The sequence below is a fragment of the Chenopodium album genome, chromosome 2, assembly GCF_948465745.1.
Source record: "Chenopodium album chromosome 2, dcCheAlbu1.1, whole genome shotgun sequence".
Taxonomy (NCBI): Eukaryota; Viridiplantae; Streptophyta; class Magnoliopsida; order Caryophyllales; family Amaranthaceae; genus Chenopodium; species Chenopodium album.
Genome location: NC_137835.1, coordinates 27831919 through 27848573, shown reverse-complemented (window position 1 = coordinate 27848573; position 16655 = coordinate 27831919). Strand labels below are relative to the sequence as shown.

The 16655-nt window shown below is 34.7% G+C and overlaps 1 protein-coding gene across 1 annotated transcript; it reads right to left on the bottom strand.

The window, feature by feature from the left end:
* Nucleotides 1–264: 264 nt before the first annotated feature.
* Nucleotides 265–13472, bottom strand: LOC145597805 (importin beta-like SAD2). Its single transcript, XM_081654052.1, has 22 exons — nt 13073–13472; nt 12716–12851; nt 12521–12608; nt 12272–12421; nt 11067–11229; nt 10689–10873; nt 10369–10542; nt 9542–9687; nt 9288–9411; nt 9007–9187; nt 8515–8674; nt 8364–8405; nt 8162–8280; nt 7878–8079; nt 6155–6286; nt 3810–3913; nt 3479–3658; nt 2904–3043; nt 2621–2760; nt 2330–2490; nt 1182–1314; nt 265–1078 (listed from the first exon to the last, which is right to left on the bottom strand). The coding sequence occupies exons 1-22, from the start codon at nt 13160–13162 to the stop codon at nt 921–923; spliced, it is 3108 nt and encodes a 1035-aa protein (XP_081510178.1). The 5' UTR covers nt 13163–13472; the 3' UTR covers nt 265–920.
* Between the last annotated feature and the right edge of the window lie 3183 nt (nt 13473–16655).

Here is a 16655-nt window from a genome sequence, read left to right as displayed (position 1 = left end):
AATTTGTGATTTAGATATCTTCTTATCAAAAAAAATAAAATAAATTGTTTACCACTAAAAAATTTCCAGGCTAAAAAACTAGAACTGAAATAATCTAAGTATTCCCTTGAACTAGATAGTTTCTTCAATTTGTACAGTTATCTAAATTTATTTGCATTTCTGATCCATCCATATATAAAAATGACCACCAGAAGATCCTTTGTTCACTCATCAGTTTCAAAGTTTTACAAAGAGGCACATTCAAGGGATGTAAAGCCGCATATCTAAACTCAAGTGTATTTGATATGATACAAAAATCAACAAGTCTTACATAGACCAGCAAGTCACCTTAACCTGCTGCATCATACCCAAAATTGAAAACATCCCTCACTGGAAAGATGGGAAAAAAACACCCAACCAATCAATATAGCGCTAATTGCATAAAATAGAAAAAAAAAAAAAAAAAAAAAAAAAGAAATGAAAATGGGCCAATACTAGACGCAAAATTGTGAGTACAACCTAGGACACCCTAGTTGATGCCTAAATAGATACATAAAAGAATGCACATTATACACCCTACACGCAGATCTCCTCGTCCATAAAAGTAGACCCTACGTTTCCGGAACCTACAAACCCCGAAAGGGTTGCTGCAAACCATGACGACAATGGCAGCTTTTACCAGAAATGCAAGACACCAGGCACCTTTTACCAGGAATGCCTACCCCAGAGGTATGTGTGAGACTTTTCAAGTTTCATAACCACTTTCCATCAGTGACCTCAGAACAAAATCCAAACACTTTGCCAACACATACCCCTGACCATTTAACTTCATTACTGTCCCAATATATGACGCTGGATGCATCACAAATGGAATAGGCAAAAGAACGGAAATTCTTACACAAAACCAAGGGTCCATTTGCTTGCCTTCCCACAATATGAAATCACGAGGAAGCAGCTGCTGCCTTCTCCAACTTCTCTTTCTCAATCTCTACCCGTCTTTGGTCAGCATGCTGGGCAACTCCATTGGCCAGTGCTTGATATTGGAATTCTAGAGCTTGAGTCAAATTTTGGAACCTTGAAGGATCTGAAGCTTGCATCACTTCATAACCAATATATAAGAGTCAGCAAAGAAAAGTATATATACACTAGACATGAAAGAATTAATTGATGCTTCTGTGCTTGGAGCGTGCCAAGTCACTTACCTTTGACTGTATCAACAAACAATATGAAAGGGTCAACCTCGTCAATGGGAGATTGTAACTCTTCATCATCACTGTAATCATCATCAGAATCATCATCATCATCATCCTCATCATTCATTCTGAAGGCTTTAGCCTGCACATGCAAAATTAATATTGATCAAATATTAACCATCCAAACCACAGAAAATAGCACAAAGAAAAAGCAATGCAGCTTGTGAAAGAGAGAAAAGTTGCACTTCCTCCGTTTTCGATTAGATGCATCACTTTCTTTTCAATTTAAATACATCACATTCTCTTTCAGTAAATAAATTCTCTATATCACTCATATGATCATATCACATGGCCCTCATTATTTTCTCTCTCTCTCTCTCTCTACTCCAAAAATTGCCTATGAGTCTGCAATTACGAAAGTGATGCATCTAATAAAAAACGGAGAAAGTATTATAATTAATATGCAGATATACAAAATCACCAATTTTCCTCCTGTCCAGGAAAATATATAAAGAACAAGAACACAAAATGAATCAAAGAAAATGGAGGTCAAAATCTCAAAAAAGGAAAGGACAACATAAAATTTTGGTGCTCCACAAAAGCCTAATATTATAATATCGAGATGCAGAAGAGCTTCCTTGCCCTTGCAATGCATGATTACTTTTGGGAGAGCAAATAGCAAGCACACATGGATCATCATAGCTAATCCAGACTTAACACCACCAGAATAGAAGGAACTGCAAGCATTTTTCTCTGGAAAAATTACATTGCAATCACATTTACCATTGAATCCAAACTAAACACTACTCAAGAGTTCATTTTTCTGGATTATATATATCCCTCGACAATTTAATTCAGTTTCCTTTTTACTTTATTTTTTGTGGGGATAGATTAAATTCTCTAGGTAGCGAACAACATTAGGCAGCAATGCAAAGAAAACTCAGGTTTCTTCCTTTTCATGGTGTGTGTAGCTTCACATAAGGTCAAAACCATAGCTTTTATAGCAAACTTGTGATTCATTGCTCCGGTTTGTAACAAATTTTCAAAACAGAAAGGAGACTCCATTATTGTGTTAATAAATTTCTAGCTTCAAAAATTGTGTAGTGTGAGATCACCCAACCAGCACCCAGCCATCATTCAAAGACCAGAAACCTCACCCGTGCCGCTAATCGATTCAGATGATTGCTGTCAGCATCATCCCCCTCTTCCTCATCAACTCCCATCTCTTTGTCAGAGCCATCACCTTCATCTTCACCATCAGAATCAAAACCATCCATAACATCATCATCTTCAGCCTCCTCCTCCTCCTTCGCAGCTTCTGCAACACAAAGATTAAATAAAATACCATTTACACAAAATATATAAATCAAAATTCACAGATAAGTGATAGAGATAAAGGCAACTTTCTCTTACAACATGCAAGTACCAGAATATGAGGGGAGACATACCTGCAACCTGTTCCTTGTATGCAGCAAGCAGCTCAAGAGTAACCCTGAAAACACGTCCAAGAGCTTCCACTGGTAATTGGTCAGCAGGAAGTGCTAACAAGGACGTCAATCCCAGACAACACACTTTCTTATCATGCTCCCTGTAAAATTAAAGAGAAATAATCCATTTAAATTTCCAACAAGGATACTAACATCCAGGTAACAATTTCTCCCAAGTCAAGAGCAAAATAGTTTGACTGGAAAGCAATTAAGAAGTAAATAAATAATAAATAAACGGAGCTACCTTTTAAAGTTGGTACGCACACCACTTTTTTTCACTTGCTGTATCATTTGGAACCAAAGATTAAATATTTCTGCAGACACACCTAGCTTATGGAGTATACTCAATGTTAAACTAGGGTTGTAATAAAGAGCATTAGCAATCTGCAGACAAAAATGCATCAGATACAAATCAGTGTATGTTAAAAAAACATGTATTGAAATCACCACTGTAGTACAATTTAGTTTACATACTACCACTAAATAAATTTAGCATTCACAAAAGAGTTCAAGTTTCAACAATAAAGGTAATCGCCGAATCAAAGCTAGACATTAACAAGTTTCCACTAATCAAGCAAAATGATAAGCACATCCACAATATACAACTAGAGCACAATGCATTTTCATGCCTGCTAAAATAAGAAGAAAAATTAAGTAATATCATACAAATAACTCGTCACAAACTCTTCAATATATCATACCAATAATTCTGTAACTGCCATACATGCAAACCATAAATTAAACTGCCAAACAAGAAACTAATCAATGATGCAGATAACAGACTAACAATAACACAAACAAATTGACCAATATTCATACCACTTGAATCAAAAGACATTTAAAATATGGTTTCTCAGCTCTACGCAGTCGCTCAACAGTTATCCTCAAGTAAGGCTCAACCCAGTGATCAACTTGACCCTTGCAGTTCTGGAATACAACTTCGATGAGCTTTGGTGCAGGCTCAATATCACCATCTTCAAGATTGTTATCAGACATTATCTATAAACATAAAATCCATCAAACACTGAAATACAGAGTATATAAAATATGCCAAGGATGACTTCATAAATAAACAAACATCATATTGAAGAATAATGGCACTTTCATCAACTAGGTTAAGATGACAAGTAGCTGGGTTATAGAAGCTCACAGAGGATATCATTTTCCATAGACTTTGTTGGTAGTCTGGATCTTTGCAAGTCAAAAAATGAGCAGTGCTACGGGATATATAATTGTCCAATGGTACCAAGATGTCTGCATCAAATCATCCATTGCAAATATAATTACTAATAAGTACATAAATTACAACGAATAGTCGAATACATACACAAAACATTCATCAAACAGTATATAGCCAAATATAGAAGCCCGAGATAAACGAGAAGCCTCTTCTACACCACATGAGAAATTCATGAAGGTGATATAGCCAAAACAGGTCAATGACATGATCTAGAGAAAACACAAAATTGGCTGAAAATAATTTTTATTAAATGTCTTTCCATCGCACAAAGGTCAAACCATTGACAAGATATAACTGAAATTAAGTCATGGAGAGCAAGAGTAATTTATAACTCATAATTTGACAAACTCCTACCAAACATCAAAACATGTAGATGATAATTTTCTCCTATTTCAATGCGCTATGCAAGTTATCATCCTTGGTCCAAACTTTAAACATCTGTCTAAGCTCTTCTCCTTCTAAATCAAAAAGCCTTAGATACAAAATGCCTGTTACCATATATAATAACATAATAGGTAGTAGACACATTGTTATTAAAACCCCGATTTAAATCTTAGAATCTTACGATTTTACGATTCATGTATGTCATACAATTCGATTTACGATTCCCCGATTTTACATATTTTTCTTAACTAGCGAAATCCTTACAAGTTAAAAACATGTTTATATTGGTTTTTTATTTAAATATATACTCCGTATTGTCAAGTATTGATTGCTTAATGGGTAAATAACTATCATCTATCAATAATTAGGTTTCAATCTCATAATTTCAATATATTTAATTAAATTTAGATTTGACATCTTAATTATGCATGTCAATAGAATCTTACAATTCTACAATTCGATTTTACGATTTGATTCTGATAGCCCCTTCCGATTCAAAGCAGAATCCCGATTTTAATAACTTCGGGTAGTAAGTCATCCAACAAAGGCTCAAGTTAACTCATATATGAACAATTATTTAATACTTTCTCTCAAAAAGTATGGGACAGTTAATATAACAGGCAGTAAATTCAATCAACAAAGTTTGACCAAAGATCAACCAGGATTAAAACGACTTGATTTTCAAGAAGCGGACATCTGCATAGGCATTAGTAATTAACTAGATAATAAATTGCAGCTACGTTTTTCTGTAGGAATGTAAGGGCCCGAACAGAATGATCTGATATCTCATTACGCTCATAGATCTTAGCAATAGAATCTAAATTCCTAACATCTAGACATTTCTCATCATATCAAGTTTTTTAATATTGATCCTTGGTTGGAGTTTCAGTTACTTGATCAAGGATCTAAAGTAACAATTACTAACAGTGTGTTTGGATAGGATACCACAAAGGAAGAAGGGGAAAGGGGTGTAGAGAGGGTGATAGAATAAGGAAATAATTCCATTGTTAGGATAAGACAGGAGAGGGACAGAGTAAAATCCGACAATGCATTACTCATCTTCCACGAGAGAGAAAATTGAGAGCATGCCATAAACGTTGCTGCTTTTGTTTCCCAAGCCTTGTTCATGGCAAAATCAACACTAATAACCTCCACTTTCCTCGCCCCTTCATTTGCTAATCAAAGAAAGAAAATGCATCTTTGTTTCCCTTCCCTCCAAATCCTCCTATCCAAACAAAGTGTAAAACAAAACAGTATTTGTTCTTTTACACTAAAGTCACTTTCAATTTATTCTTGTTTTCAAATGCATAGCTTTAAAGTAAATACAACTTTACAACATCAATCCATCATCAAACCATTAGTACTTTAATTTAGCAAGTTAATGCCTTGGTTGCTGAACTATCTACTCTAATCTTAATAAACATTTACAACCATCATCTAGTATAGTAAACCATCATTTAGCAAGTGAATTATTGTTGCTGACCTATCTCATCTAATCCAAAGAAACACATACACCATTGCATCCTTCACAAAATTTAAAAATCTAAATCGCTTCCAAGCAACAAGATGAGGACAAACCAAAAAATAAATGATAGGAAACCCATGCCTAGTACCAAGAAGCTTCATTAAATGAAGAGCAATAAACCATGACTACATTGTATTTAAAAGTGAAGTTACAGTCTCAATATCCTGCAAAACTGAAAACATTGTCTGCACCTCTATACTCAACCACAGTGGAAGTGTCTTAGCCAACTTTAATTAGTAGGTAAGCTGAGTCAAATGCACATTAATAGAAGTTCCTCCATCGATCTATATGGAGATCAAGATTACTAACAAGTTACACAGCCGCAAGAGAAGGGCATAACACTTACTTGGAAAGAAATCAATAGCCCAATCTGACAGTGCCTCCATCATCAGCGGCCAAAGACTCCACATATCCAGAGATATTGTAGGAGAAAAGAAAGTCATATAGGACACAATCTCCAACACTTCTTCAAAGACCTCTGCAAAGACCACCACCATATTTACAGATAAGAAGCTTGACAATGCTTAACAAATATTTAAAAATACTGCAAGCCAAAAACAATTAACTTGGACAAGTAACTTATTTAGTGATCAATTAGTAGGTTATACTATGCAGCAAAGACCATGCACTCAAGTGATCCACTTTAGCCTCAACGAGGCAAGCTCTCAAAGAAAAATGTGATGTATGTCTACCCTCAATAAAATACATGTAGAGAAGTCAATCCCTGCCTTCAAGATCAATTCGAATGTCTCCAAAATCAAGGCAACCTACTTATGTCTACCTTCAACAAGATACATTTAGAGAAGTCAATCCCTGCCTTCCATCTAGATACAAATGTCTCCAAAATCAAGCCAGCCTACTTAAGATAATATTATCTGCAAACTAGTAGACAAAATCTACGTTTTCCCCAAATTAGACCTTTCAATCTTTCAGTTCATTTCATAAAATTTTAAGCGCTAAACACAAATTAATACCTATGTTGAAAACTTATCTATGGTTTTTAGATGCTAACATCTTCCCCCCCCCCCCCCCCCTCCCTCTTAGAAACTGAAGACATCAAAACAAACTCCATCCTTTCAGTAACTTAAGTAACCCAAAAAAAAAAAAAAAAAAAAAAAATCCCCCAGTGAATTGTTCATCATTGGAATTCTTCCATCTTCCACAAAGTTGGCATCCTTGGATATCTAAAAACATAAACATGATATGATCAATAGACCATAGAGTATTAAGGCTTCAGATTAACTTAAATATTCTTCTCCTGCAGCAGCTAGTAAAACAATTGCCCTAGACATTTAGTAACTAGGACTTGGTAGTTGCTTCTATATGCTTTAGGATACACATTGCCTGTGCAGCTGTGCTCTTCATTTGAAGGGGGTAAAGTAAGTTGCCAAGATTAGAGTATTGTGATGTTAATAACAAAGGTGAGTATGCATACACAATCCATGAATAGTTTTTTAATATTTGAATTTTGATATGATCCAACTAATTATTCCCTTCTTAAATAATAATGTTCTACTCCCTTTCAGTTCTTCTAAGGCCTGCAATGTCTCTCCATTATAAGGGAATTAAATACTCCCAGTAGCCCCAGGTTTTTAGTCTTACTCTGCCCAAAAGTCTTAGGAAGCCTATTATGGGAGGGAGGTTGTACCGTTGTAGCATTCACCAATAAGATATGGGGCATCCAAGCAAGCATGCTCTTTTCATGTAACACAGGTCAATAGAGTATTTCACAAACCTGAACTATTTTCAAGTTTCTACTATAAATATATAAAAATTATAACCATTAGATAAATCAAATAATGAAATAATAATATCTCTACAGCTCACACAGTTTCCACAGACATGTTGATATCTGTTTTTCCATGACAACCATACTCCTAGTTGATGGAGAAATGAATTCAAAGAGCTAGTTCAACAAATTAATATCTATTTCCTCGAGTGATAGTTGACAAATGGAGAATTAAATCTCTCATTTTAAAACGCAAACACCCGCCTTTCCCTTAGCCCAAAATCATATAAATGAAGAAACAAGAATGAAACAAGTGAAACTTGCTAAACTAAAGCCAGACCTTGGCCATCAGTAGTCAACATCCTCCGCATTATAGGCAGAAGAGTAGGCTCAATTTGGCCAAATAGATGAGGAAGTCTGCTGACAGATTCAAGAATTGTGCTTATAGCTCGTAAACAACCAACAGCCGCCAATGCACCACCTGGATCATCACCCTCCTCGTCATTTTCAGCAGTACTCATGCACTTCCAGAATGCAGCAGCCTAACCAAGGGGTAAGTAAGTATTCATTAAACTGACCACTTATTAAATATGAAGTGTCAAAAAAAATTTAGAAATTAAGTACCAAATTCTGGCATAGTCCAAAAGCATAAGGTGCCATCTCTTCCCCAAACTTGTCAACAATAGTCTCCAGAGTGAATACAAGGTCTTCATTCTCAACCTCGTTCATAAGTTTGAAAAATTCTAAACAAACAAAAGCTCATGAGAAGATGTTGCAAATAAAAACATCATATATAAAATGAACTAGGTATCTAAATATTACGTACCATCCAGTAGTTGTGGTAGAATGGGACGTATTTCTCCCAAATCTGCATCCAAAATTGAAATTTAAATAAGAGAACATGTATTCTTGACATGCCATTAATGAAGAACAGAGTGAATACATATAACAGATCTCAGCAACCAAGCAAAAAGAACCTTTGCAAGCTTCAACAAAAGAACGCAGTGCAAAGACTGAATCCACACGAACAGGAAGCTCCGGATCACGCAGCCCAGCCACTACACTATGAAGTGCTTTTCGGAAATTGTTCTGGTCGGAGAATTCAATGTGAGCATATTGGCCAGCAACCCAAGCTGCCTGATATTACCAGCAATGAGATGGAATCAAATTCAGAACTTTGTGAGACCATTACAATCTTAATATAGTTGAAACTTTATAATAAAGAAACCATACAGAAAAAAGGTAATTCCCTGCATTTCTACAGAACAGAGCACATTTATATTTGGATTGTCCTCCAATTATAGTCCACTCTCCAAACTTAGTTTACTAAACTTACAGCTTGTCCATATTAGCCACAATGAATAATTAAAGAAAATTACCAGGTGGCATGGTTCAGATGTAAGAAATTACATGAAGGATGGTCTCCTCTAAATATTAGCTACAACCTACACAGATGGCTATCTACAAACCTTAGCTCTTAGGTGACCAGCAGGGCTATTGAACTCGGAAAAAACATATTGCACCAACATTCGCTCCAACTCAGATTTGTATGGTGCAGTCTGTTTCAGCTTATCACAAAGTGCACCAATAGCAAGAAGGGCACCATCTTTCTGCCGATATGGCTTTTGTTCCACTGGGAAGTCATCATACCTGAAAGTGGAGTGATCGTTATAGCAACTGTAAAGTTAATAACACCAGCATAAATCGTCTATAATGAAATAAATATAACATAAACAGAAGAAATATATACCTCTTTAAAATCTCAACAACATATTGAATGAACTTTTGCAAATTTTCTTTGCCACGCTTTCTAACCAACTCACTGACAAAGTCCATTGCTGCAGTTCTGGGACTATATAGATCTTCTATAATATCTACTCAATATAAAAAGATACATAACCATTTAGTGTCTGTAACCAATATAACAAAAACAAACATAACTCTTTTTTTAAAAGAAATGGAAGCTAAACAATTTAGAGCTGCAGAAAAGCCCATAATACTCACCATAGCCTTTTCTCACATACTCATGAGGGTCTTCATCCCAAAGTCTTTGATCGTTGTCATTAAAACACATCAGGGGGAAAATTATTTCAAAAAGGAGAACATCAAGTCGTGGTTGCAACAATTGATACATACTGGACTTTGAGATGCTGCCACAATGAAAAAAAATAATGGTTAGACCAATACAAACAGGCTGCAGTTTTCTAGCCAAATTAGTCAGTAAAGATAATTGCACAATCCTGACTCAGATTTTGACCATCATTATACATATAGTTATACTTGCCCTGCCTCGAATTTCGATTTTCACACCTAACATCTAAGATATGTGAGCCACTCTCAAATATATCAATATTCTTTGTCAAAAGATTTTTTTTTAACCTTGCTTTGCTAGCCAACCTTGCTCCTCTTGGAAATTCCAATTTAGAAGCAAGTGCCACCCTATAAGTCCAATTTGAATAGGAGAATGTAGCAACGAAGATCTAAACCTTTGTTTCATCAGTATAAAAAACAAGTTATGTGGCACTAAAAAGGTACAACTCACCATCCAGCCCAACATTGATTAAATACATATAGAGCAAACTGGGAGCTCCATCTCACCAACAATGCTATGCTTCTAGTACACATCACAGCTTGGTTCAATAACAGTATTCACATTTTAATTCAGCTCAGTTTGTTAACATAATCAGAGGTGTGAGATGGATAGCATAACTATACATTGGCATCAAAGGAACATCAAAAGATCAGAAACCTTCTAGGAAAAAACACTTCATAGATTAATGTCATTAAACCCATGGGATTAAATTGGCATATGTCAAAAAGCCTTTACAAACCTATTGCTTAGATATTGCAGAACAAGATTGATAACTCTATCAGGTAAGTAGCCACCAGCACGGATCACATTCAACAAATTCAAATGGCACTCCAATATCTTCCCTGCATAACTCTTCTGAAACATCATGGCAAAATTTTTGTTCTCAGGGTTCTGGATTCTCATATCTCCAAATCTGTTGACAAATTTCAGATTGCACAGAAATTAGACAAATTAATTAATCAGTTGTTACAAAACTCAAATGCCTTCTCCTTATATGAACATCAAAGTTGCCAAATGATTCCAAAATTGTACAAGACAATTATGCTAACATTTACTGACCTTGTGTATAGCCGATTCAAGATGTGAACTGTCCATTTTTTAACCTTCCACCAACCCCAGGATTTTCTTTGATCAGGATCAGCAGGCTGGCCTTCTTCAGGAACAGGTCTCTCTAAAATGTTCAAGAAAAGGACCATCCAAGCATTGAACAAATTGGAATCAAATAGCTGTTTGGGAATCTCCAACTGAGAAGGGAACAGGTGAGCTCCTGTGAGTTCTAGATGAAGACTGATGATATTGCAATCTAAGTAATATAGGACAGGTATATATGCGATCTACAGATCTAATTCAACCAAAAATAACAAGAAGATGATACTAAAGAGATGGTAAAAACTGTCAAAGAAAGAATGCCCAGTATACTAAGAGCAAGAATCATACATAGATAGATGACCAAAATATTTTACATATAAGCTTTATGAGTTCTGCCACATCTAGTGAAGGGTTGGAAATCTGGACAAGCTTGTTGAATATGTTGAGCAAAGGAGGAAAAGTCTCCTCAACAATTAGATGCACAGGTGTCCTCTCATCATCTGACTTGAACCTGCAAAAAAATATCAGCAGGAGGTAAAATACTTATTGATCCACAAGTTAGACCAGATAAGAAAGCCTTCGTTATTTGAAAACACAAAAATGAATAACCAATATCTGCAAACAACACATTAAGGTCAACAGAACTATAGATAATAATGCCAGTGGTGCAACTGCTGGTTATGTCAGGTGTTTCTTTCCTCATGGTTATCCTTTTGTTTTCTTCCCCACACAAAAAATTTATACGGATCACTTAGTGTAATTAATATACTTATATATACTATAAATGTAACAAAGAAGAAAATGCTACTGGTCAAACTGGAAAGCATTTGTTCCATATCCCATCATTTATATAAGGGTTAAATACAGATTCTTAGAAAACAAGTCAAGACTCTTGACTACCAAGAACTCAAGCTCGCTCTCTCAGTCAAAAAAAAAAAAGTTAGGTATAGAGAATTTGAGGCGCAGGCTACAGAGCATTATAATTTCTCTCTTTCTTTACCTTCCAATCCAAAACATATAATGTGCATGCACAATAAAAAGTTTATTACCAAACTGGCATTCACACTGACAAGTTACAATGGATTGCAATTATTGAATAATAGTGCAAGTATCAAAAAGTTGCAATTATAAGGAACTGAAGGAAGTATTAAGTTTGATATAAACAGCAGTAGTTCACTTAGTATGCTCAGGTATATGCAAGTGAGGGGTACCTACAAATTGTACTCAGCCAATTCAAATTAAAGGTTTGGACAAGGATATTAGGTCTAGTACAAAGCTCTGGCCTAATCTTTGCTGAGAAAGAAACATGTAAAGTTTTTGTAAAATCAAATATAGTGCTTGTTAAACATGAATACACTGTCAAGCTAGCATATTATCTAATTTGACTTTCGACTGTACTAGCCAATAGAGAATTAGGTAAGCAACTCCACCTACTTGATGGGGAGCAACCAGAATCAGAGAAAACCCAAAAGAATAAAACAACATATGATTTGCTTTATTTTTTTGTGATGATACCGCAATATACCATACATAATCAGCAATCATGTACTTACTCATATTTTCTAGCGAGAATCCGCAAAACAAACAGAGCACCATAGACCTGTTGATCTTGCAAATTATGCTTCACCCAGTGAAGAAGGCCAGGCCACTGCTCAGGGTAATCAGCATGGATAATTGTTTTGAGGCACTCGCCCAACTGCACCCTACAAATGGCAACCACAATAAACTTCAAACGCCCTTCAAAATTGAAATTTGGATATGATAGCTCACATAGATGACAATAGCACAGCAAGTAGCCATACCTCAAAAGCGGTGGAACTTGAACCACAAACACAAGGATATTTTCTCTCACCAAGGCTTTATCAGCCGGTGAAATCTTTGATTGCTCCTCTGAAATTAAAAATAAAAATATAACCACGCATACAATATCAATATCGAATGACCGAGCTACGAAAATTAAAGTCAAAGTCTTAGCCACTACACGAAAGGAAACGAACCGGGATCATGAGGCGACCAATTCTTGGCAATAAAGTTCTTGAAATGAATACTAGCAACCTGTCTCACTGCCATATCGCAATTCCCATCAACTATTATCTGTAATAGCCTGACCGTATGCTGTGGCGTGTATTGAAACTGCCATCACATCATATTCCCAACAAATTTCAATCAAATTACTCATTCTAACATGCAAAATCACAGCAGAAACTAATTCACACACAATCAAACAATTAAAATGAATAAATTCAGCAATCAGATCACAGCAACAACGCGATTACACGAATAAAATTCAGCTAATGATCAAAACATTAAAAAAAAAATTGATCAAAATTCGAAAATTAAAATCGTCAATTAACCTGATTAAGGCTATCTTCAGCAGCTTTGCGTTCATCTGGATTAGGACTAAGAGCAGCACGAAGAATCACAGCCAAACTCGGAAGATCCATAATTCTTCCCTCAAAAAATCAATCGAAAATTCTAACAAAAACAATCAAAATCAAAATGCAATAGTACAGTACCACCAACTGAGCTCAATCCAATAAAAACCAAAATTAATCAAAAAAAAAATGAACAAAATCAAAATTCAAACCCAATAAAAAAACAAAATTGGGGGAAATGAAAATGAATCTAAACCCTAGAGCTAGAAAAGCTCAAAGGGTTTAGAGGAGAGAGAAAATAAAAAGGATTTTAATGGTGGAAAGAAGTGCGCAAAGGCAGAAGAAGAGCACGAAGGTTGCGGAGAGAGAGAAAGCGGTGGGTATTTAAATGATTAGGGTTTTAGGATTTTGAGGTCTTGTAATTTATTTTTAATTAATTGGAAATGCATCGGATTAATTGGGGGACGACGTCGTTTTGGGTGTGGTCTGTAAAATAAAGGGGTTTTTCCAAGAATTTTGGGATGGTTCGAATTTCTATTGTTGTGGTATTTTAAATGTAAAGAAAAGAAAGAGGTAGAAAAAAAGAAAGGAAGCGCACGTGCTGTAGTAGTAGTGAATTTGTTGTTGTTGCGGTATATGATGAATACGGAGTATGTAATAATCTGGACAACTCATACCAACTAATACAAGTACTTGTCTTGTCTCATCTCTGCTGCGTTTTCAAACATTTTTTTGTCCGCCCTTTTAGGCTCGGGTAATGTCCCGAATCATTTTTTATATAGGAAAATTTGTTAAGCACTTTATTGTTGGAAAAAACTTTTTAAATTTTTTTTGGCAATCTAAAACCTGATTCTAAATTTTTTTTGTTGAAAACAACCAAAATCTCTAATTTCCCTAATTACCCTTTTAATTCTCAATTAATTAATTAAAAATTATATTTATTACAAAAAAACATAAAACACCTAAACCCCCATCCCACCACCGACCAGCCACCCCCTCCCCTGCAACAGCTGAGGCGGCCAAAACCCCCCTCCCCTACCCCGCACCGACGCCGCAGATTCCGCCCTTACCCCCCGCTGTCACCCTCCCCCTTTCGGATAATAGCCTACCAATCTTCAAGAACCATCTCTTTCATTCTCCATCTTCTCCTGCGCCGAGGCTGCGACATCCATTTCTTCCTCATCTCCTCTGCCTAAACAAACTTGTGGTAAACTTCAAAACTAGGCACGGTTTTTCAGACCAACTACAGAGCAAGAGCAAGTGCCTTCACCTCAAAGTACGATGTGTACCGAAAAAGTCCACCTCTTAGACAAATTTCGATCTACACTTTTTGAAGCCAATAATACATATGGCTCTATGTTGACACTGAAACAAATTGACGGGAAGAGGGAGGGTGACGGCGGGGGGTAAGGGCGGAATCGCCGCCGCGGGGTAGGGGGGGTTCTGGCCGCCGCGACTGCTACAAAGGAGAGGGTGGATAGTTGGTGGTGGGATGGGAGTTTGGGTGTTTTATGTTTTTTTTGTAATTAATATAATTTTTAATTAATTAATTGAGAATTAAAAGGATAATTAGGGAAAATTAGAGAATAATTAGGGTAATTAGAGATTTTGGTTGTCTTCAACAAAAAAAAGTTAGAATCAGGTTTTAAATTGCCAAAAAAAATTTAAAAGGTTTTTTCCAACAAAAAGAGTGCTTTAAAAGGGTTTTTCTGACAAATTTTCCTTTTATATATAATAAATTAAAGTGAATATATTAGTGGTTTTATAATTTAATAAAATATTATTGAATTTTTTAAAATTTATCATAAAATATGCAATAACCTAACTTTTATATTTCATATTAGTTTGTTTTATTTGTTAAAGGAATCTTTATCTACCATCATAAATTTCTTCAAAGTAAACACATGTTGTGGTTTTAAAACTGCTATATATTTTTATGTTAAAATACGTAGTACATATAACATATATGAATTACGGATGAGTAAACGATATATATATCCCTACCTTATAAAAAGTAGAAACATACTCTTATGAATAGTGTAATGCCAATTATACCCTTCAAAATGTGTATTTACATACATACCCTCATTAATATGTAGATGCTATTTTAATGAATAGTGTTTAGACAACTATACCCTCTAAAATATTTATGTACTTTTATGCTTTCATAAATGTTAGTTGTCTTGAACATTTATACCACCTAAATATAGTTGATTACATATTTTCTCTTATTGTTTTTTTTTTTTTAGGAAAAATTTCTCTTATTGTTAATTTAACTAATTTTGTGATTTAAAAGCCAAACCAAAAAAACCTTCAAGATATGGCTAGCTATGACGCGCGCATCGCGCGCGTTAGCTGCCCTAGTACTTTATAAAAAGTAGAAACATACTCTTATGAATAGTGTAATGCCAATTATACCCTTCAAAATGTGTATTTACATACATACCCTCATTAATATGTAGATGCTATTTTAATGAATAGTATTTAGACAACTATACCCTCTAAAATATTTATGTACTTTTATGCTTTCATAAATGTTAGTTGTCTTAAACAATTATACCACCTAAATATAGTTGATTACATATTTTCTCTTATTGTTTTTTTTAGGAAAAATTTCTCTTATTGTTAATTTAACTAATTTTGTGATTTAAAAGCCAAACCAAAAAAACCTTCAAGATATGGCTAGCTATGACGCGCGCATCGCGCGCGTTAGCTGCCCTAGTATATATATATAGGGGAGGGATCTTGTGAGAATAGGTTCATATGTGAGAATTCATACTTATATGAGAACTGATCTATAATTTAGAACACGTGAGTAAAAATTTAGAACATACGAGTAAAAATTTAGAACATGCGACTCAAATTTAAATTTAGAACATATGATTAATAATTTGAACATGTGTGTGAGCAATAATTTAGAACATCTGATTCAAGAATTAGAACATGAGAGTAAAAATTAAAAAAAAAATTGCTTTATGAAATTTAGAACATATGATTAAAATTTAGAACATGTGAATAAAAAATTTAGAACACTTGGTATAAAATTTAGAAAATGGGTGTAAAAATATTGAACCTATAAGTAAAAATATTGAACCTATAAGTAAAAATATAGAACATGTGAGTCAAAATTGGAACATATGCTTTCGAATTTAGAACCTATAACTAAAAATCTTAGAACACAAGCACGTTTTAAAATTTAGAACATATAAGTTAAAATTTCGGAATAAGTCATTCGAAATTTATAATATCTAACTTAACTAATTTATGGTTTAGAACATGTGAGTACTAATTTAGAACACCTGGGGAAAAGTTTAGAACATCATATTTAAAATTTAGAACATACGAGTAAAAATTTAGAACATAAAAAGTGTTCTCACATAAAAAATATTCTCATATAAGAAAATTCTCACGAGAGCCTCCCTATATGAACATAAAATTTTTGTGAGGAAACATTGATGATCGATTTTAATATGACATGAGTCACATGACCCCACATCATTTATCAAGTCATGACGACACGTGGCATGATTACAATTCTTGCCATGGGTTTTTCTTATGACAT

Excerpts from the sequence above, each read along its gene's own strand:
- LOC145597805 (XM_081654052.1), bottom strand. The coding sequence starts at position 13,162 with ATGGATCTTCCGAGTTTGGCTGTGATTCTTCGTGCTGCTCTTAGTCCT. Across the intron at positions 9,188-9,287 it reads GTTGTTGAGATTTTAAAGAG|GTATGATGACTTCCCAGTGG; the intron begins GTATATATTTCT and ends CTCCACTTTCAG. Across the intron at positions 3,044-3,478 it reads AATGTCTTTTGATTCAAGTG|ATTGCTAATGCTCTTTATTA; the intron begins GTATGAATATTG and ends TTTTGTCTGCAG.